Source organism: Rhinatrema bivittatum, chromosome 1 (assembly GCF_901001135.1).
Source record: "Rhinatrema bivittatum chromosome 1, aRhiBiv1.1, whole genome shotgun sequence".
Lineage (NCBI taxonomy): Eukaryota > Metazoa > Chordata > Amphibia > Gymnophiona > Rhinatrematidae > Rhinatrema > Rhinatrema bivittatum.
Genome location: NC_042615.1, coordinates 429,430,533 through 429,453,541, shown reverse-complemented (window position 1 = coordinate 429,453,541; position 23,009 = coordinate 429,430,533). Strand labels below are relative to the sequence as shown.

General features: G+C 47.7%; 1 protein-coding gene across 1 annotated transcript in view; it reads left to right on the top strand.

Moving 5' to 3' along the window:
- The window catches only part of LOC115096894 (ubiquitin-conjugating enzyme E2 U-like), a 205,374-nt gene that overhangs the window by 149,580 nt on the left and 32,785 nt on the right, over nucleotides 1-23,009 (top strand). The window contains exon 9 of the mRNA XM_029612142.1: nucleotides 8,614-8,686. Coding sequence (XP_029468002.1) covers nucleotides 8,614-8,686 — 73 coding nt within the window. The remainder of the gene's footprint in view (nucleotides 1-8,613; nucleotides 8,687-23,009) is intronic.

Sequence of the window (23,009 nt, the reverse complement as noted above, 5' to 3'; positions counted from 1 at the left end):
AAGCAGCAACTTGGTCATCTGTGCACACCTTCATGTCGAACTACTGCCTAGATACCTCAGGAGCCACACAGACAGTGCAGTGGGACAAGCAGTCTTGCACCACATAGTTTCCAAATAGTCTTTTCTCCATGGTAGAGTCCGGATTGCTATTTGTGAAATGCTGCGCTGCAATCCTCATGTTGGGACACCCCATAGATCATGGCTAATTCAGCCCTGCTTATCAACAGAAAATAGCAAGTTTGCTTACCATAAACAGTGTTTTCCATAGATAGCAAGATTAATTAGCTATGAAATGCACCCCTTCCTCTGTAGATAGTAGACTTACCTATTTCTAGCTTTGCTACAGGCTGAGGAGATTCTGAGGCAATGCTCTGTGGGAACACCCACACATGCTCAGAGCTCAAAGCTCTACTAGCTTGAAGAAACTGCTCCTTTCCCTGTACGTACCAGGATCAGTCCAGGACACCTGGGTTGAGACTCCGCACCAGTAGATGGAGACAGACTAAAACTTGTGGGCGGAGCCATATATGCCCCTGTGCCAGTCACAGCCCCTCCTCAGTCTTACTCTGTCTCCAGTAGATGGTGCAGGTCCGGTCACAGCCCTGCCTGCCCTGGTTCTGGTATTCCGTCAGGGTCGGTTCTTTTTGTTTTGATTTGTTAGGCCAGTTTAGGCTACGGGTTTCTATTTGGCAATAATTTTCTAAATTGTCCCTAGGTCCCTTTCGCCCTGCCTCCCAGGGGGGTTGTGAGGTTCTGAGGGGACCACCCCCCCCTGGTTGAGGCTGCTGCTAGGGTCGAGGACCCAGCTGGCCTAGTAGCAGCGTCAGGGGTGACACCGGGGAGCCCGGTTCACTCACCCCTGCTGGATTAGGGCTCCAGGACCGTGGACAGCGATAGGCGTCTTTGTTTAAAAAAAAAAAAAAAAAAAAGGTTTGTGTTTATTTCTGTGCCGGCTCTCTCTTGCTTCGCGTCGCCACTCGTGGGGGGGGCGCCGCCGACGGGGGGAGGCCGTTCGTTTGAATTTTTTTAATTTTTTTAATTTTTCGTCGCTCCTGTTGCCCCGTTTTCGCGCCTCTTCGCCGGCATGCCTCGTGGCTCGTTCTGCCGGGCCTGTGGCTCGGCGCGCGCGCGCCTTTCGCGTGAGGGCCTGTGCGCGGCTTGTCTTCCGGGCGGAGAGGGGTCGTCTGGGGCGCCTCGGGGGGCTCGTTCGCGGCCCGCGCGATCGTCTCCGCGCGAGGGGGGCGCCGTAGACAAGCCCCAAGAGCTTTTCCCGCTTAGTGCGGGAGCGGTGGCCATTTTGGCCACGGGCCGCGAAATGGCGCGGGAAACGGCAGGGCCTTCGGCCTTGCCTCCCGCACTTTCCCCGCAGCGGATCGCGGTCGGAGGGGGTCCCTCGGGGGACACAGGGTCCCCGGGGAGTCCCGCTGATTTTTCTTCAGATTCGAGCTCGCTTTCGGAGGACCTTGCGCTTTTGTTGCGCAAGGTCCTGAAATACAAAAAAAGCAAGCGCGGCCGGAGTGAAGCTCGCAGGGCTCCACCGCAGAAGAGGCCCAGGAAGCCTTCCGGGGTCGCGGAGGGGCCCCAGGGCGCCTTGCGGGGGAAGCGGCCTCCACGTGGCGTCCCACAGGAGGCGGACACCGATTCCTCCCCCGAGGTGGACGCTGATTCCCCTGAGGAGACCCAGAAGGGACCCGACGATGTGGGAGCGGACGGCTCCGCTACGTCTGGCGTAGGAAAAGGCTCACAGGCAGTGGAGGGAGACGATCCCAAAGTGGTCCGGCTATTCCGTAGGGATGAATTGCCTCCTCTAATTCCAGCCATTCTCCAGGAACTGGGAATAGACCCCCCTCCGGCGGTGGTTCGTCAGGAAGCGAACATGGATCCGGTCCTGTTAGGCCTCACGGGTCCGGCAGTGGCTTTTCCGTTCCATTTTTCTTCAACGGACATCATGTTCCGGGAATGGGACACTCCGGAGTTAGGTTTGAAGGTCAGCAAGGCCATGGACAAGCTTTACCCGCTCCCGGAGGATGCGCTGGACCTTCTCAAGTTTCCCAAGGTGGATTCGGCGGTTTCGGCGGTAACGAAGAGATCTACTATCCCGGTTACGGGTGCGACAGCTCCTCGGGACCTTCAGGACAGGAAGCTGGAGGTACAGCTCAAGAAGATTTTTGAGGTTTCAGCGCTAGGAATTCGGGCCGCCATGTGTACGAATTTCGCTTTGAGAGCTGGCTTACGCTGGGCTCAGGTCCTCCAAGCCAATGCGGATCTTTCGGCAGACGAGGCAGCGCAAGCGGATAAGTTGGAAGCGGTAATAGCATATGGCGCAGATGCACTCCACGATCTGCTGCGCACTTCGTCTAGATCCATGGTGGCGGCTGTCTCGGCGCGCCGCCTTCTGTGGCTACGCAACTGGGCGGCGGATGGCTCTTCTAAGGCTTACCTCGGGGCGCTGCCATTCAAGGGTAAGTTGCTGTTTGGCAAGGAGTTAGATGATTTGATGGCTTCCCTGGGGGAAAATAGGGCTTTCAGGTTGCCCGAAGATAGATCCAGGTCGCGGCCTTCCTTTGCAGCCAGGTCCCGCTTTCGTGGGCCCAGGAAGGCGCGACCTCAAAGGTCGTCGGGGCACTCGTACAGGTCTTCCTCCTCCCGTAACCCACAGTGGCAGCAGCAGCAGTCCTTTCGTGGGAGGCGCTTTGGTAGACCAGGGGGTGCCCTGGCCATCACGGCTCCCAAATCTTCACAATGAAAGGGGGTCGGCCCTTCTCCCGCCGCAGCCTCAGCACGCCGTTCCCAACGTCGGGGCGCGGTTGCTGTCGTTTTACGAGAGATGGGCCGGAATAACGTCGGACCAGTGGGTCCTCACCGTGATAAGACACGGCTACGCGTTAGATTTTGCTCGCATTCCAGTGAACAAGTTCCTTGTGTCACCCTGCAAGGCTCCCGAGAAGAAGGCGGCGGTGCTAGACACCATCCGCCGCTTAGAGGACTTGGGAGCTATCTCCCCCGTTCCTGTCAGCCAACACGGCAAAGGCCGTTACTCCATTTACTTCATCGTACCAAAGAAGGACGGCACGTCCCGACCAATTCTGGATCTCAAAGGGGTGAACCGATGCCTTCGCGTGCCTCGCTTCAAAATGGAGACGATCCGGTCAGTCATCGCCGCGGTCCGGCCAGGCGAGTTCCTGGCCTCCCTGGACCTCACGGAGGCGTATCTTCACATAGGCATTCAGCCGTCGTTCCAACGCTTCCTCAGATTCTGCATTCTGGGTCGGCATTACCAGTTTCGGGCGCTCCCGTTTGGGCTCGCAACGGCCCCTCGTACATTCACGAAGGTGATGGTCGTGGTGGCGGCGCAACTGCGCCAAGAAGGTCTCCTGGTCCATCCTTACCTGGACGATTGGTTGATTCGGGCGAAGTCCGAGGATCAGTGTCGGATGGCGGTGGCCAGGGTCCTCCATCTGTTGCAGTCCCTGGGATGGGTGGTCAACTTCAGCAAGAGTCATCTGACACCCACGCAGACCTTGGAATATCTGGGAGCTCTTTTCGACACGAAGCAGGGCAAGGTGTTTCTGTCGCTCGAACGGATGGACAAACTGCAAACTCAGGTGCAGCGCTTGTTGTCTCTTCGCCAGCCGCGGGTCTGCGACTACCTTACGGTCCTAGGGTCTATGGCTTCCACGCTGGCGCTGGTGCCATGGGTGTTCGCTCATCTGTGACCCTTACAGTCATCCTTGCTTTCCCGCTGGAAGCCGGTCTCGGAGGACTTCCATTTACCGCTTCCTCTAGCGGGACACGCGAGGTCCAGCCTGCGGTGGTGGCTGGACCCCAGTCATCTTTCCGCCGGAGTCTCTCTCCTGGTGCCCAGTTGGACAGTGGTGACCACGGATGCCAGCCTCTCCGGTTGGGGAGCGGTCTGCCTAGGGAGCTCAGTTCAAGGCCTATGGTCAGTGTCGCAAGCCCAGTGGTCTATCAATCACCTAGAGACCAGGGCGGTCCGTCTGGCCCTGCAGGCTTTTCTACCATTGCTGCGGGGAAAGGCAGTCCGAGTGTTGTCGGACAATGCGACCACCGTGGCATACATCAACCGGCAGGGGGGGACACGGAGCCCCCAGGTGGCAGAAGAAGCTCAGCGCTTGATGGCCTGGTCGGAGCTACATCTCAGCAACCTCGCAGCGTCTCACATTGCGGGAGTCTACAACGTGCAGGCGGACTATCTCAGCCGTCATCGTCTGGATCCCGGAGAGTGGGAGCTGGGGGACGAAGCGTTTCTTCTCATTTGCGAAACGTGGGGGGTGCCCCACATGGATCTGATGGCCACGTGGCACAACGCGAAGGCCCCGCGATTTTACAGTCGACGTCGAGAGCGGGGGGCAGAAGGCGTCGATGCGTTGGTGCTTCCCTGGCCGACTGATGTGCTGCTCTACGTGTTTCCCCCGTGGCCGATGATCGGCAAGATTCTACGGCGCATAGAGTTGCATCCGGCCAACGTGATCTTGGTGGCACCGGAGTGGCCTCGCCGGCCGTGGTTCGCAGACCTCGTACAACTGGCAGTAGCGGCACCCCTTCGGTTCCAGGGAATGGCGGCCCTACTCCATCAGGGCCCCGTCTGTTTGGAGGATGCGGATCACTTCTGTCTCGCGGCATGGCTTTTGAGAGGAATCGACTGAAGAGAAAAGGTTATTCAGATGCGGTGGTGGCCACGCTACTGCGTTCCAGGAAGCAGTCGACGTCTTTGGCTTACGTCCGTGTCTGGGTGGTCTTTGAGGACTGGTGCGTGCAGCGCGGGGTGGACCCCACTTCGGCTTCCGTCTCTGATGTTCTGGCGTTCCTCCAGGCGGGTCTGGCCAAAGGTCTGGCGTGCAGTTCCCTACGGGTCCAAGTGGCGGCGCTTGGGTGTTTGCGAGGTAAGTCTCTGGCGCTTCACCCGGATATTTCAAATCCTATCTCTCTAACAGAAAGTTCTCTGTTAAAATCGGAAACAACCTATCTGCCGCATACCCCCTACAACAAGGAGTCCCGCAAGGTTCATCACTTTCATCTACCCTCTTCAATATCTACCTCATCCCTCTCTGCCATCTCCTTTCCGACCTTAAACTCAAATTCTATCTCTATGCTGATGATGTACAGATCATCATTCCCATTCACAACTCTATATCTGACGCCCTGGAGCACTGGGAAAAGTGCCTTGCAGCCATCAACGCACTCCTCTCCAACCTTCAGCTTGCACTCAACACGAACAAAACGGAACTCCTCTACATCTCCTCACATCCCCCCGACCTCCCACCTAACGACCCTAAACTTAACCTCCTCACAGCCCAACCGTCCATTAGGGACCTCGGAGTCCTTCTTGATCCTAATCTTAGCATGAAACCTCACATCAATTCCATCCTTAAAGCGGGCTTCTTCAAGCTCAATGTACTAAAGAAACTCAGACCCCTGCTCTACACCCATGACCTCCGTACAGTGATTCAAGCCACTCTCACCTCCAAACTAGATTACTGTAATGCTCTCCTATTAGGGCTCCCATTGTCCTCAATAAAACCCCTTCAACTACTACAAAATGCTACTGCAAGACTCATTACTAACGCACGCAAACACGACCATATTACCCCCATCCTTAAGGACTTACATTGGCTCCCCATCCTGTCCCGTATACATTACAAAACATTGACCATAATACACAAGTCCATCCACACCCACAACTCCAACTGGCTCGACCTACCTTTCACTGCCCCCCTGTCCACCCGAGCCACCAGATCTACCAACAAAGGCACCCTACATGTCCAATCCCTGAAAATGGCTCATCTCTCCACTACCCGCGACCGTGCTATCTCTATTGCCGGTCCGGCTCTTTGGAACTCCCTACCTGACCACATGCGCATTGAACCCTGTGCAATCAAATTCAAAAAGAAATTAAAAACACTCCTGTTCAACCATGCCTACCCAGAATAACCCTTCTCCATCTCCCCTCACAGTTCCCCCTTCAGGGGTCTGCCCTCTCCTTATATTAAGGAGACTATCATTGTAAATTATAAACTGTATTCTTCTGGTTATGACTTTCTTGTTTTTTAACTATCTTTCCTACTGCCTATTTATTTTATCCCCTGCCCAGTTACTGTCTCCCTGTTGAAATGTATTTTCCAAACTTTCAGTTATTATGTGAACCGGTATGATGTACCCACTAATGCCGGTATATAAAAGTTTCTAAATAAATAAATAAATATTGCTCGTTTCCTTCGGGGTGCTAAGCACCTTCGCCCCCCGTTACGTCTTCCTTGTCCGGCTTGGAACCTCAATTGGGTTCTCTCCGCTCTATGCACGGCGCCGTTTGAGCCCTTGAAACGCGCAACTCTTAAGGATCTCACTTTAAAAACGGCATTCTTGGTGGCGATTGCCTCGGCACGGCGTGTTTCCGAGTTACAGGCCCTGTCCTGTAGGGAACCTTTCTTGCGTATCTCCGATTCTGGGGTTTCCTTACGGACGGTTCCTTCCTTTCTTCCGAAAGTGGTCTCGTCGTTTCATGTGAATCAATCGGTGGAGTTGCCCGCTTTTGCGTGCGGAGACTCCTCTGTTACAGAAGAGAGGGAGTTACGGAAGCTTGACGTGCGGAGATCCCTTCTCCGATATCTGGAGGTCACTAATCCGTTTCGGGTCACAGATCATCTGTTTGTCCTGTTCTCTGGACCAAAGAAAGGAGCTGCAGCGTCCCGCACAACGATCGCTCGTTGGCTCAAGGAGGCCATTGGTTCCGCGTACTTGGTGCGGGGAAAACCTCTTCCCGTGGGGCTGCGGGCTCACTCGACTCGATCTCAAGCAGCGTCTTGGGCGGAAGCTTCTCAGGTGTCGCCTCAAGAGATTTGTAGGGCGGCCACCTGGAAGTCGTTGCATACTTTTATCCGGCATTACCGGCTGGATGTCCGGGCTACCGATTCCGGGGGTTTTGGAGAGAGGGTTCTCCGAGCGGGACTCTCTGCTTCCCACCCTCAGTAGGTTGCTCTGGTACATCCCAGGTGTCCTGGACTGATCCTGGTACGTACAGGGAAAGGAAAATTAGTTTCTTACCTGATAATTTTCGTTCCTGTAGTACCAAGGATCAGTCCAGGATCCCGCCCGCAGTGCTGCGCTGAAGTAATGGAGAGTCCGCTCTGTGTTTTGATTTGCTCTGTTCCGCTTGTTCGCTCTCTCGGTTGGAGAGTCCGGTTCCAGAGGGGGTGTTTCTTCCCCGTTAGTTAGCGGTATCTAGTTTTGTTTACTTCTCTGGTTGTGTTCTACTTTGACATTCCGTAAGACTGAGGGGCTGTGACTGGCACAGGGGCATATATGGCTCTGCCCACAAGTTTTAGTCTGTCTCCATCTACTGGTGCGGAGTCACAACCCAGGTGTCCTGGACTGATCCTTGGTACTACAGGAACGAAAATTATCAGGTAAGAAACTAATTTTCCTTTCAGTGCTGCCAGAAGACATCTCCTACAGATCATGGCTAATTCATCCTGCTATCTATAAAAAAAACAAACAAAAAACACCATTTACAATAAGCAAATTTGTTTCTAAAGCTTAAATATACATGCATAAATAGGATTCACATGTAAAAGAGAGGCAGTCTAGGGATGGGCGGCCAACAGTTACGCTTGTAATTTTCTATGTTATAAGAGTCTTACAAGTGTAGATTTGGCAACTTACATATATTAAACCTGCACATTATATGGCGTATGTAATAGTAAATGTGTTTATTGTGAAGCATTGAGGGGTGGGGATCTGGCATAACTAGGGGGATTTCTTACTGAAGAACCACGAGAGTCTCGATGACCTGCACAAGGACTGGGCAAATTGGTGGACTGATTGGTAAAACTGGTAATTTCCTTCACACACACTCATGACCTAAAATTTACGGACTTACACGCATAAAAAGTGACTTATGGGAAATAAATGCTATTTAAATTGTGTGTAAAATCTCCACATATATCGTTTTAAAACTGAAAGTAAAAATACGCTTGTACAGCGGTTCAGTGCCACTTACTGGATAAATTCCAATTTATCCAGCTAAGTGGCGTTTTTGGTTTTTTTTTCTGCTACTTAGCCAGATAAATCTTAAAAGCACTACTTAACCAGCTATGTAAGTTAGTTGGATAGATATTAAAGGTGCTACTTATCCGGCTATTTAAAACAGCCGGATAAGTAGCACTTTTAAGACTTATCCGGCTAAGTAGAGGCAAACACACCACTCAGCCAAATAAGATGGAACTTATCCAGCTAACTTGAATATCTATTCACACATGTCTTTTATATGTGTGCAAATGCTGCAGGGTAGATTTAACATGTATTTTATAACCCGCACATATGTGCGGGTTATAAAACACTGGGGTGGATCTGCACGGCCATATAAACATAAATATGAGTATGCATGCAGGTGGTTTTAAAGTTATCCTTCCTATTTTACAAAAATTCATTGAGTTGTGCTTAAGAGTTAGAATGAACATTACAAATAACAGCAGTTTCAAAATGAGGTAAACAATTGTAGAGCAAAGTGTGGAAAAGTTATGAAGTTCTTGACTTGTCCTGACAAATACAATAGCTAAAGTTAACATATTTTTTTATTTTACAATTAAATGGAAGGTTTTAAGAATCCTACTGCTCTGTGGAACTACTTTAATGAAGAAACCGATGCAAAAGCAGAATCAAATGTGAGGTAAACATACATCATTTACATTCTCTTGGCTTCATTTATCTGAATTTTTAAACATCAATTTCAGCATTTTAATATGTCTACACTATTTAGGATTACACTAGCATGTCAGTTGTTTAAAATAAATAAGAGTTTGATATTTCTTTGAAAAAATAGTGAATTCTATCAGAAACTGAAATGGCAACCACTTTTTGGGTTTAGAACCTTCAACTTAGCATTCATCGAACACTACCGTTGCATGTAAAAAGAAATCTAGATATGCAATTTCTTAATCTTGTCTATTGCAGTTTCATTAGATTTATATTGAAACCTTGTAACATAGAATGGAAACAAATTGCATTTTGTCATCCAGTTTGTTGACTTGAAAGGAAACACTTGTCAAATTAATATTTTAAGGCTCTTTCGTTTTTCATCTCACCGGTACGGTACCTTTCAAAGTTTCATGAATTTTGACTGCCATTTCTAATAGCAAATTGAACTTAAGACTCCCCTGCAGTATGCACCCATCAGTCTTCATTTTTGTCTAATTTTATATGAGCTTTCAGCTTATTTCCCCTATATTTGGTGTCAAGCACAAATTTAGGCACTCCTGTTATTGATGACTGACTGAATTAATTTTTAGTTATTTGTTTGCAAATTGTTTAAAAGGATTATTTATTAGTTTAGCTCGTGACAAGGGAAGAGATGTTTTGCTCTTATATCCAACTGGTTGAGATCTTTCTGAGGCCAGTCTATGATCTGAAGGGATATGAGAATATAGGAATGGCAAGTTGATTGAAAGGCTACTACCTTATTCTTTGTTAAAGCACGTTTCAGTAGTATTCTTTTCTGATCTATCCTTTCACTGTTTTATGCTGGATTGTTGCATATTCATCTACTTTGATATTACTGCCTTTAGTCAAGGAGATATTTTCATCATTGATTAGGTTTCCTCCTTTGAAGGCCTCCTTGGCACATTTATTCAGGTCAAATGTCATTCTAATGACATCTGAGAAGTTCTTCACCACTTGAGGTTGTTCAACTAAATTTCCCAACGAGTATGCCTTTAGACCTGATTAGATCTGCCACAGAAAAGTCATCACTGCCTGACCAGCACCCAGGCTCTACTGCCAGCATTTCACAGCAACAAAATACCAGTTGTAGCTCTTAAAAGTGCAAAAATTATTTTCTGAGCACATATGTAGTTATGGTATGCCACTCCTTTCCAGCAACAGAATATACCCCAGAATATGGGAATTAATGGGCAACATGCAGGACATGGATAGCCAGGCCCTCCCTACTTTGTGCATCATCCACATAGCACATAGCACCGCCTTTTTTGAGTCCTTTCAGCCACTTTCTTAACCCTAAGGCTAAGTGAAACAGCGAGATCATGAACTGATATGGTTCACTCAGACTGCTGGGAGCAGCAGCAACAGAGCTGTAGCAATCATATGCAGCAACCAAGGTAAGTAACCAAGCCAGTTTCTCACATCGCACTGATTTTTGCTTTCTCCTACAAATAGAGGGAGCTAGAGGCCAGGATAAAGAGAGGAGGAGGCCATGCATGGTGAAGAGCTAAGGGTAGGGAAGAAGCAGGAGTCTGCAGTCAGTGAAGAGCAAAGGTTGCATAAGTATCTGTAGAATGATGTATCCATGTTAAGACAGCTGAGAGAAGAAAGAATGGAGAATACAGCAGTAGAAGGAGAGAGGAGAGGGCCCCAAAGTGAGACTCCTTTATGCACAGCAGTGTCGACTATGGCTGAAGCCCAAGGAAGTATTACTAAAAATCATACTAAACTCACAAATGCAACTTATACTTCATTCTCCAGTGCCAAATGTGCCATAGCAACAGCAGTAAAATCCATTGGTAATAAATGGAAGAACAAAACCAGCAGCAGTCTGCATGCTGGGTGTATACATGCCTTGTTTCTCTTTCTCTTTCTCTCTATCTCTATCTCTATCTCTATCTCTATCTCTATCTCTATCTATCTATCTATCTATCTATCTATCTATATATATGAAATTGTAACTGTACCCACTTAAAAGATGTAGTGGGGGGGGGGGGGGGGGGAGTGGCCAGAACTTCCTCCTGCCATAGTACAGGCGTGCCTGGATTTTGATTTTAGATTTAATTACTCATCTTTACTAACCCAAATGCAAGGCCAATTATATTCAGGAAAATTAGGGTTTAAAATCTGAGGCCATTTACTACCCCACAATATTTTTCTCCTCTGTGGGGAAAAATACTATGGAGCTTCACAAGACGATTTCATCCTTATAGGGGAGCTACCTCTCAGAAACCCCATTCTTTTGGTAGTCTCAGTCCTTTTGCCCCAGAAGGACTCAGAAGGATGCGGGCTTTGGGAGTGTAAACTCTGTCTTTCCAGTGAAGGTTTGTGGATTTACCTGCTAGTGTATGAAATAGGCAGAAGTTACTACCCTTAAGAGAAACATGGGAGTAACCTGCACGGAGTGGCATTTACTACCTGGGAAGCTTGCTGGGCAGACTGGATGGACCATTTTGGTCTTTTTCTGCCATCATTACTATGTTACTTTTGCACTAGAGGTGGATTCTTGGGCTGAGGTGGGGTTGACGCAACCCGTGGCAAGGGCCCACGGTTCCCCACCATCAGCAGTGGAGTGGGCTGAAGCTTGAGGCCATTGGAGCTTCACCTATACCAGCCCACGTTCTGCTCGGATTGAGCCTTTGGGTGCCGGGGCCGGCAGGACTTAGGCGGGCCTCGAGATAGTATATTAAAGTTAGATGGTTCAACCCAGAGACAGCAGCCAGCAGGTGGCGTAAGTCTATCCAAGACGGGTTGCGGAACTGGAACCCAAGCACCAGGGAACTAGGAGCAACTGAAAGTGCTTGAGCAAAGAAAGGCCGAAGCCTTGAAAGTCCACGTCCAGAGGATAGAGGCAGAGACGTCACTGTCAAACTCAGATGGAAGCTGTGGTGAGTAACGTAGAACTCTGGGCAAGTAAGAGTCTATAGCAAGGTTATCCGTAGCAATGATAAGGGCGCGAAGAAGGCAAGCGTGGTCAGGCAAAGCAATGGTCCGGCACGGAGAAGGCAGGCAAGATCGGACGTAGGGGAGGTCAGGCTTGGAGAAGGCAGGCAAGGTTGGATGTAGCAGAGGTCAAGCTTGGAAAGAGTCACAAAGCAGAGTCAAGCAAAGCAGAGTCAAAGTCCGTGAAGTTGATCCGAAGCAAGGAACAAGGTAGGAATGAAGAGACAGGAACCAGGAACAACGAGGAATCAAGAACACAGGCAGAGACGAATCTCTAGAAGCAATGAGCACTCGATCAACAGGGAACCGAGGAGACCTGTTGCAAAGGCAACGCTTAGGAGCGCTGCCCAAGCTTAAGTACGCTGAGGGTGAAGATGTCAGCATCCAGGTCCGCGGCCAGGTTCCCGCCATGGACTCTTTAAAAGCATTAGGTGCGCGCGTGCCTAGGAGGGGGCACGGAACTGTTGGTGGCATCTCTCCGTGGAGCAAGTGGTGAGGCCTGCTTGGAGGAGGAATCCTGGCTGGAGGTCCCAGGCAGCATGGCAGGACCAGGGACACTGGCAGGGGCCAGAGGTCAGAGCTGGCAGCCCACTGCCGCCAGCAACTGAGCACTGAGGTACGTCTGGGAAGGTGAGAGGGCCACCTCGTGGGCCTCCCGCTGGCAGCAGTTGTAACAGTTACTATGTTACTGTATCTCACTTTTATCAGAGGTGGGTCCAGATCACATCGGACCAATGGGTCCTGGAAATGATTCGGGATGGCTATACTCTAGAATTTCTTTGCATTCCTCCAAATGCCTTTATGATCTCTCCATGTAGCTCCCCTCATAAGAAGGTAGCAGTGGAAACTACATTGAGTAGATTGTTGGTCAGAAGGCCATAATTCTTGTTCCCGAATCGCAATAAAATACGAGCCGCTATTCCATCTATTTTGTCATACCCAAGAAAGAAGGGTCCTTTCCGACCCATCCTGGATCTCAAAGGAGTCTATCATCGATTGCGGGTTACTCATTTCCAGATGGAGACTGTATGCTCTGTAATAATGGTGGTACAATCAGGGGAATACCTCACATCTCTGGATCTGACGAAGGCATATTTGCATATTCCCATTTGTCTTGGACATCAACGGTTCCTAAAGATTGCCATTCTGGGTCGTCATTACCAGTTTCAAGTCTTGCCTTTCAGGCTGGCCACTGCACCCAGGACCTTCTCCAAGGTCATGGCGGTAGTAGCAGTAGCCTTGCATAAGGACAGCATCTTACTTTACCCATATCTGGGCGACTGGTTGATTTGAACCGAGATCATGGAAGAAAGTCACTGGGCATCTCACTGTTGCGCTCATCGGTCGCAGACGGCTGCAACCTTTGCTGCTCACCTCAATTTGCCCAGTAGCTCCGATTCTGGCTAAGGTGGCCGCCTCTGCATGGCAACTTCCCTGGCGTTCCCGGGACGGCGTGGGCAATCCCGGTCGCCATCTTAAATCTGGTGTGACCTAGGGCATGTGCGTGCACCTGCCTCCTTCTTGTGCACATCATGGCGGGAACCTCGGAGGCGTCCCCTCAGCATGATGTCACTGCCTACGTGTATTTGTCTGCCGGACTTTCCTACCTACGAGTTAGCAAGGATTCCATCTTGCTCAATTCCTTCCTCTGAGACGCCTTGCCTTGCTGTTCCTGCGTTCCAGACTAATTGACTCAGGTACCCACTCCTCGGGGGCCTTGCGGCATTCAGGGCTATCCGCTCCTCAGAGTGCCTTATATGCCTGTCTCACCTTCTCCAGCTAAGTGAGTTCTCTTGCTGCTTCCGCGGACGACCCTGCACTGTTCCTGCTTCTGGTATCCGCTGCTGCTACAACAAATTCTCTACTACAACATCACGGAGTGAGTACAAGACCTGCTCTACATTACTGCTTCCATCTTGCTGTGTGGATCCTCGGGTTATCCCGCTCTGCGGACCACTACCAAATCCACGCTGTCTTGTGCCAGTTGCCAACACCTATCTCTGGCCTATCCAATGCTGCAGACCACTACCGGAGCTATCTCGCACAAAGCCTACCAAGAAGCAAGTATTCCCCGGGTTACCCCGCTCTGCGGACCTCTACCAGAGAATCCATCCCTACTCCAGGACTGAGTTTGCAAACCTGCTCCTCGTGTTTCTCTTTGCTGTATAATAAATATTCTCTGACTCCTGTGTCCATCACTGCTGAGACCCCGCCTGTCATGGAGAGTCCCCACAAGACTTCTCCCTGTGGCTGGAGTCAGCTCTCTCCATGACCCAAGGGCCCACAAACCAAGTTCAAACATAACACAAGGTGGTCTCCTTGCTGCAGGATCTAGGTTGTGTGGTGAACTTGTCCAAGAGCAACTTACAGCCATCTCAGACACTGGTGTTCCTTTCGATATGAAGCAGGGCTGAGTGTTTCTGCCAGAGAGTTAAATTCAGAAGTTAATTGCCCAGGTTTAAATCCTGAGAGAAACTATTTGCCTGACATATGGTCTTATCTTCAGGTCCTGGGTTTGATGGCGGCCAAGTTGGAGGTTGTTCCCAGGAGAGGGCGCATAAGCGCCACCTTCAATGCACGTTGCTTTCTTGCTGGAGTCTGCAGTTGCAGGACTATGTAATGAGGCTTCTCTTACATTGGAGGTGAGCATCAATTACAGAGTTAGTTGCAGGCAGATCATCTCAAAAAGGGTGTTTCTTTGGAGACACCAGATTGGTTAGTGCTCATAATGAACACGAGTCTCCTGAGTTGGATAGTTCACTGTCAGCAGTTGTTGATGCTGGCATGCTTGCATATTGCCAAGCATCTAGAGGCTTGGTTGATCTGGATCATGGACAATGCAACAGCGATGGCCTGCATCAATCATTAAAGCTGCACCAGAAGTCAACAGGTGTCGGAGGAGATAGATGCGATGATGATGATGATGGTATGGGTGGAGTAATATCTGCTAGACAATTCCGCCTTCCACATTGTGGGAAAGGGCAATGTAAGGGCTGACTTTCTCAGCAGGATCCAGGAGAGTGTGAGTTAGCGGATGAAGCCTTTCAGCTCATAGTGGAGCGCTGGGGCCACCCGTTCCTAGACAAGCTGATGAGTTCTGTTTTCTACGACAGGGGGAAATGTGGAAAAGAGGATTTACATTCAGACAACATCCAACAAGGCATTGTTCTGTGCAGTCTGGGTAAACAAGCATCAGGGTAACTTGCTTCATGCGGCGGTACCTACCCTTAACCATTAAGCCTTATGCTTACCTTTGATATAATTCCAACATTACTCTCTGCATCAATGACAGGGGATGGCAGGAAATTTGAATCAAACGGTTACCAACAAGGGCCCTGAACTTGGTGGTTGATGAAACAGATAAGTATGGGAAAATAAATGTGGAAGCTTGCTGGGCAGTCTAGATGGGCCGATTGGTCTTTTTTCTGCCATCATTTCTATGTCTCTATCACGAAAGTTCAGTGGTTTTTCAGTCGCAGGTAGGATCTGAAAGCACTGGGCATTGATGCTTTCGTACAGGCATGGCCACGAGGCAGCCTGCTATATGCCTTCATGCCCTGGCCTCTGAAAGGCAGGATCATTTGGAAGACAGCAAATCAAGCCAACACCATACATTTAGTGGCTCCAGATTGGCCCCAGATGCTGTGGTATGCTAATCTGTAGAGACTGCTGGTGGGCAGTCCTCTCAGACTGCCCCTGCGGGAAGGACACATTCTTCACGAAGATTTGGGTCGATTTTTTCTTTTGTTTAGGCCCTTGAGAGGACTAGGTTGTTGAAGCGTGGTTATTCTGTGGCAGTGATTTCAACTTTGCTTAGGACCAGGAAATTTTCTGCATTTCTGGCCTATGCACTGGTTTGGAGAGTTTTTGAGGCCTGGGTTACAGAGCTGGGTTGTTAGCCACTCAAAGTGACTATTCCATTGATTTTGGAATTTTTACAGGAAGGATTGGGTAAAGGTTTGACCCTTAACACCTTGAAGGTTCAAGTGGCAGCCATTGCTTTTTATAGGGGGCGAGTCAATGCTGTTGCTCACCACTGTTTGCTGCCTTAGCTCTGTTAGGGGAACTCGCGGCCTCTGCCAGCAACCACCGGCCTTCCACCCTCCATTCTCGGGCCTCCTCAAGCGGCATGGACACTCCCGACCGCCATCTTACCTGCGGGGTTCCCTAGGCACGTGTTCGCGCTCCCCTACCTGCTTTAACCACGTCATGGCGGGAACCTCGGGGGCGTCCCCACCAGATGACATCACTCAACCTGGATACTTAAGCTCACCAGCCCTGACAGACAGCGACTTGGCAACGAGTTCACTTGCTACAACTATCTACTCTCTCTGCAACGCTGTTTCGGTTCCTACTTCCGTGTTGGAGAATATCGGGTACCCGCTCCTCGGGGGCCCTATCTCGTCTCTTGGCTTTCCATTCCTCGGAGTGCCTTCACACGGATTCCTGCTTGCCTCGGACCCCAAGGCTTCTCCGGCCTTCAGTCGCTGTGAGTACTACGCTGCAGTTCTTGTAGTATTCTCTACGTGGAAACTCTCTCCGGTGTACCCCACTCTGCGGACCATTGCCATGACATCTGAAGAGGAACCCTCGCCAGTGTACCCCGCTCTGCGGCCACAACCGTGACGTCCCACCAAGGGACCCTCTTGTATACCATCTCTATGACCCAGTGTACTTTAGTGACTGTACTTCTACCGGTACCCCCGCTCCTTGGGTATTGCTTTTACTATTTGTCTACTCCAATTCCCGAGCTGAGTCTGATGTCAGCAGCTGCTCTCCGTGGCCCGCCTCCAGGGGTCACACTCTCATTCTGCCTGATTCTGTATCCCATCCTGCAGCCGAGACTCCAGCTGCCGATGGTGAGGCTCAGTGGGACTCCTCCCCTGGGCAGTTCCACCTCTCACCTCGGTCAAAGGGTCCACATACATATCCTAACAGATTGCCAAGTCCATGGACCCGGCCCATCTCTTGGCCCTCCAGGCCATCCCTGGCCTGGCCCAGCAAATTTCAAATCAGCAGAAAGTTCTGGAGAACTTGGCTAACGCCATAAATATCTTAAATAATTGCAGCCACTTGTCCTCGAAGGAGAAACATTGCCACCTATGATCAGGGCTATGTATGTACTGTGGTCAACCCGGACACGCAGTACCCGCCTGTCCACTATGTCCGGGAAACTTCCAGGCCTAGGTTCTGCTGGAGGACTTCTCCTAGGCCTGACACCTCCCTCTCCTCCATTGACATTACCTGTTTCCAATAACTCAAATACCCTGGAATTTCACACCTTAGCCTTAGTGGATTCCGGGGCTGGTGGTAATTTTATCCTCTGACAGCTGGTGGAACATCTCCGGATCCCCACGGTACGCACTCCTACACCATTAATGCTCTCCTCCATCCATGGTGAGCCACTGCCTGGCGAGGTTACTTGCTCGACAGTTCCAATCCGACTTCTTACCGGATCCATCTCCTTCCTGGTACTAGACAAGGCCATTCACCTGGTGGTTCTTGGGCTACCGTGGTTAAAACTCCATTCTCCACAATTTGACTGGGGCACCATGCAACTTTCCCAATGGGGCGGCTCCTGTCATAAGAACTGCCTGGAGGTCATGTCTCCCCTACCTTGCTTAACTACCACGATGTCTCTCCCGGGTCTCCCGCTACAATACTCCACCTACGCAGATGTCAATCTGTCTACACTAAGGAAACTAATTAAAACAGGATACTCCAAGCTGAGAATATTACATGATCTGAAACCATTACTAACAATACAGGACTTCCGCACTGTTTTACAAACACTAATATTTTCAAACATAGATTTCTGCAACTCCCTATTACTAGGCCTACCCTCAGGATTATTAAAACCACTACAGTTACCATAAAATGGCTCAGCTAGGGACTAGGAAATTTAACCACATCACCCCCTCGCTGATAGCACCTCGCTGGCTTCCTGTACAATCCAGAATTCATTATAAAGTATTAACTCTAATTTTTAATATCATCAACAGCATTAACCCATGCTTAATAGGAGTGACATATCAACCATACACCGCAGAGAGCCCTAAAATCGCAAAACAAAGGACTTCTAAAGGTGCCTACAACATGGAGTACACATCTAACACAAATAAGAGACTGAAATGTTTTCCATAGCGGGCTCTAAATTGTGGAACTCCCTTCCAGAGTCATTACATCTGATAGCAGAAAGAGTTTCAAACGTGAACTGAAAACATGGCTCTTTAGAAATGCATATAATTTAATGTTAAATACCAATATGCCGATATCTTCACTGTCAAAACCATTGATAATGTTAATAGATTGAGCAATAAGTATTGAGCGATATAAAGTGTAATATGCCAACTTACTGATTATTAAGTGAAGAATAATGAAATGGAAATTATGGATTACAAACCACTATCATAGCACCCTGGTTAACTTGTAATTGATGTTGATGTGTTGACTTATGACCTAGAATATGAATGTTGATACAGTATGTGAATGTTGACCCAGAGTATGAATGCTGATTTTGTAAACCTTTGTGATCTTCTTTTGGAATGACGGTATATAAATTGCCTAAATAAATAAGGAAAACATAATTATCAGGTAAGTAATTTCTCCATTTTTTGGCTCTCCCTTTGGACTGTCTTTCTGTTAACCATTATGGTGGTAGTTCTGACTGTCTTACCTATTGATTTTTGCAATTTGCCAGATCTTGGTGGAGAAAATGGTAGCTGAGTCAAAAGGTGGGCACTGCATCAGGGCCAGTTCTAGTTTGGGGCTCTTCTTGACCTGGTTTCCAATTTTTCTCATGTTACTTCCAGCCATCAACAGCAAAGCATTATTTGCATGTTTATATAATTTTATTTCTGCACATTAAAATCTCCTGTTTGTAACATATCTGGTTACTGTGCATCAAAAAGATTATCTCTAGTTGTGATTGCACTGAATTAGTAATTTATTGTCTTAATTCAATCCTGTGTTTTCTTAGAATAGAAAGAATTGGAGCTAATTGTAAGTTTCATTATATAGTACCCAGTAATGACTTAGGGTTTTACCACCCTTAGGCACTGTTGATGCTGCCACCCCTTCTGTGTCCTCTGCAGGCCATAAATTTGGCCAAAATGGAATAGAAGATCTAAAGCACAGGCAAAAAATTTTCTGCAGCAGCTGAAGTCTATATTCTGAGCAGAAATGTGAATATTCTGAAGCACATTGGCAAACACTTCCAACTTTATATTACATTATGAAAATGTAATGTCCATCCTTGCTTGTGTCTATATCATTTTTTTTCTGATTGGGCAAAGAACAGAAATCTCCAGCTTGGAGAAGAGACGGCTGAGGGGGGATATGATAGAGGTCTTTAAGATCATGAGAGGTCTTGAACGAGTAGATGTGACTCTGTTATTTACACTTTCGAATAATAGAAGGACTAGGGGGCATTCCATGAAGTTAGCAAGTAGCACATTTAAGACTAATCGGAGAAAATTCTTTTTCACTCAACGCACAGTAAAGCTCTGGAATTTGTTGCCAGAGGATGTGGTTAGTGCTGTTAGTGTAGCTGGGTTCAAAAAAGGTTTAGATAAGTTCTTGGAGGAGAAGTACATTAACGGCTATTAATCAAGTTTACTTAGGGAATAGCCACTGCTATTAATTGCATCAGTAGCATGGGATCTTATTAGTGTTTGGATAATTGCCAAGTTCTTGTGGCCTGGTTTGGCCTCTCTTGGAAACAGGATGCTGGGCTTGATGGACCCTTTGTCTGACCCAGCATGGCAATTTCTTATGTTCTTAAGGAGATCTCAGAGATGGGGAGGAGAGGAGACCAGAAAAGGGGTGATGAGAAGATGAGGACTGTGAGAAAGAAAGAGGGATGGTGGGAGGAGAGGGTTGGGCACTGAGAATGGTAGATGGGGAAGTTTGAGGATGGTGGTAAAATCAAGAATTGAGAATTGCCATACTGGGTCAACCTGAGGGTCCTCCAAGCCCAGTACCCTGTTGCCAACAGTGGCCAATCCAGGCCTCGAGTACCTAGCAAGATCCAAAATGGTAGGTAGATTCCATGTTGCTAACATCCAGGGCTAAGTAGTGTTTTCCCCAAGTCTACCTGGTTAATAATAGTTTATGGACTTTTCCTCTAAGAACTTTCTTAAACCCAGCTATGCTGACTGCCTTGACCACATCCTTTGGCAATGAATTCCAGAGCTTATTTGCGCAATGAGTAAAAAAATATTTTCTCAGTTTATTTAAATTTACTACATACTAATTTCATGGAGTGACCAGAGTCCTTGTATTTTTTTAAGAGTAAACAACTGATTCACATTTACCCTTTCTATTCCACTCATGATCTATCATATTCCCCCCTCAGCCATCTCTTTTCCAAGCTGAACAGCCCTAACCTTTTTCTCCCTTTCCTCATAGGGGAACCATTCCATCCTCTCTAACATTTTGCTCACACTTCTGTGTGCCTTTTCTGATTCAGCTGTAAATTTTTTTTTTTTTTTTTTGAGATGCGGCAAACAGAATTGAACACAATACTCTAGGGGCAGCATTATGTTGTGATACAGAGGTATTATGACATTGTTCTTTTTATTCTCCATTCCTTTCCTAACATTCTGTTTACTTTTTTGACCGCTGCCACACACAGCCAAGGATTTCAAAGCATTGTCCACAATGACGCCTAGATCCTTTGGATGGTAACTCCCAATATGGAACCCAATATTGTTTAACTACAGATTGGATTACCTTTTCTATGTGCACCACTTTGCACTTCCCTACATTAAATTTCATCTGCTATTTGAATATCCAATGTCTCTGTCTTGCAAGTTCCTCCTGCAATTTCTCAAATTTGCTTGTGATTTAACAATTCTGAATTTTTCTTTTTTATTTATTTTTCTCCTTCTCTGTACCAGTGGTTCTCAACCTTTTTCCCATCGTGACACACCTGACAGGCCACGCTCACATGTGTGACACACTGCTCATTACAATTCACGGCGGAAATAAAAAGTAAAGGTGCGGTGATTATTTTTATTGTTTAAAATGACACAAGGAAAAGATACATATTCTGTCTGAACAAAAATTGCATAAATAGAAAACATCCCACATCAAAACAGCACAAATTTCCAGCACTTAAACAGTAACCACCTTACCTAAGAAAAGGCAACACTGAAAATATTACACCAGGCCTTAAGACACCAATACACCTCCTATTAGGAAAACGGACCAAGTCAAGCTGCTATAGAGCCCTACACAGAAACTACACGCCAGCAGAGAACCTCACCTGAATCACATGTGCTGACCCTCACCTAACAAAGAATAAATAGACCAAAACGCATAACTAGAAGCATGCAGACAAAAACTGAATTGGAAACTGCAACAAGCCAGAGTCTCTGTATGCAGTGCAACAAAGGAAAAAAGAAACATCACCCATCCTTATAAAACAAATCAAGAAATATAAAATCAGTAGCAGTAAAACCATACTAACAAAAAGAACAGATTATTTCGAAACAGCTGATGAGTGGAATATCCAATAATTAAAAACTCATATAAAAAATTTCTAGATACCAATAAAATACTTCAAAATAGCAGACACAAAGACCCAGTAATGAAAAATAAGGATACAACAATTTTTTTCTCTGCATACCTGGAAACGTTTGATATCCAGGTGTCCTGAGATTGTTTTGAATTAGCAGGAGGAGGGGTGGTTTGCTTGGAACTTTCTCCTCTCTCTGTCACATACCAGCGCTCTCTCACACTGGCTCTCAATTACACACCTATACACACATGCTCTCAGTCACTCACATATACACATGCTTTTTCTCTCTCACTTATATAGGCTGTTAATTACACATTTACACACATGCTGTCTATCTTTTCTCACACAGGCTTTCAATCAATCACACACATACATGCTGTCTTTTTCTCTCACACACAGACTCTCATTCACATGCTTACAAACATGCTCGCTCTCATTTACACACAGGCTCTCAATCACATACTCACGTGCTCCCTCACCTAAACCAGCTCTCAATCACACACAGACACACATGGTCTCTCTCTTACTTATACACACAGGCTCTCAATCATACATACACATGATCTCTCTCTCACTCAAAGGATCTCAATCATACACACATACTCTTTCACACAAATAGGTTTTCAATCACAAACTTACACATACAGGTTCCCAATCGTAAACTTACATTCATGCTCTCTCTCACAGGCAGGATCTCAATCACACACATACATGCTATCTCACTCACACACACAGGATCTCAAACACACATGCTTGCTTGCTCATTCACTCTCCCTCCCTCCCCAGAACTAGCGGCAGAGCAGCCTCCTCCCAACCCTAACCTCCTTCATTTTCAGCCCTCACGGAGGAGGAGTCCCATCGGCCGTGGGGGTTGACGCTCTTCTTCATTTTCCTCCGAGCCGTGCTGCACATTTTTCAGACCGCGCCTCTCTTTTGTTCTTCGGGCCGATTCTGACCACACTAGCATGGTGTCGTCTTCCCGCGCAAGCACCCGATGCTCACCACTTCCTCTTCCGGGTCGTGGGGGGAGGGGGGCGGCGGGAAGAAGAGATCATGCTGATGCCGCTGACGCCACCTGATCTGATACGTTCCGCCCGGCTGACAGCATTTTAAGCCCGGGCAGAGGAGGATCGGGGAGCAGCTGGGTCAGCGGGGAACTGGGAAGTGTGGCGATATACCTGCATGTTCTTGGTGACACAGTAGTGTGTCGCAACACACCGGTTGAGAACCGCTGCTCTATACCACACAACAAAAAAAAAAACTGGGCAGAGTGGTTTACAACATAATAAAAATATGCAATCAATCATGTAAAAATATTAAAACATCTTAAAACAGTTTTGCTTTTACAATTTAAAACAGCCATGCCTTTACTTTCTTTCTAAATGTTAAATAATTTCTCTCCAACCTGATTTCCAGTGACGCTAAATTCCAGAGTGCTGGCCCACAATTGAGAACATTTTCCTTCAAAAAGCCTCTCTTTTGATCACTTTAACTCCTGGAGTTATGAAAAGAGGGCCATGTGCTGAATGTAAATTCCGATTAGGAATATATCTTTGTAAAAAATGAGCTAACTAGCCTGCTTCCTCATTATAATTCACTTTATACATTAAAGTCATGATATTAAACTTTATTCTTGCATCAATAGGAAGCCAGTCCAGCTCCTTTAATAATAATCTCGCACTGACCCTTCTTGGACACCCATACACCAACCTCGCTGTCATATTTGCATTACTTGCAGTCGCTTCTTGATTTTCACGCTCACCCCTGTCAATAACCCATTACAGTAATCAAATATGGAGCATACTAATGC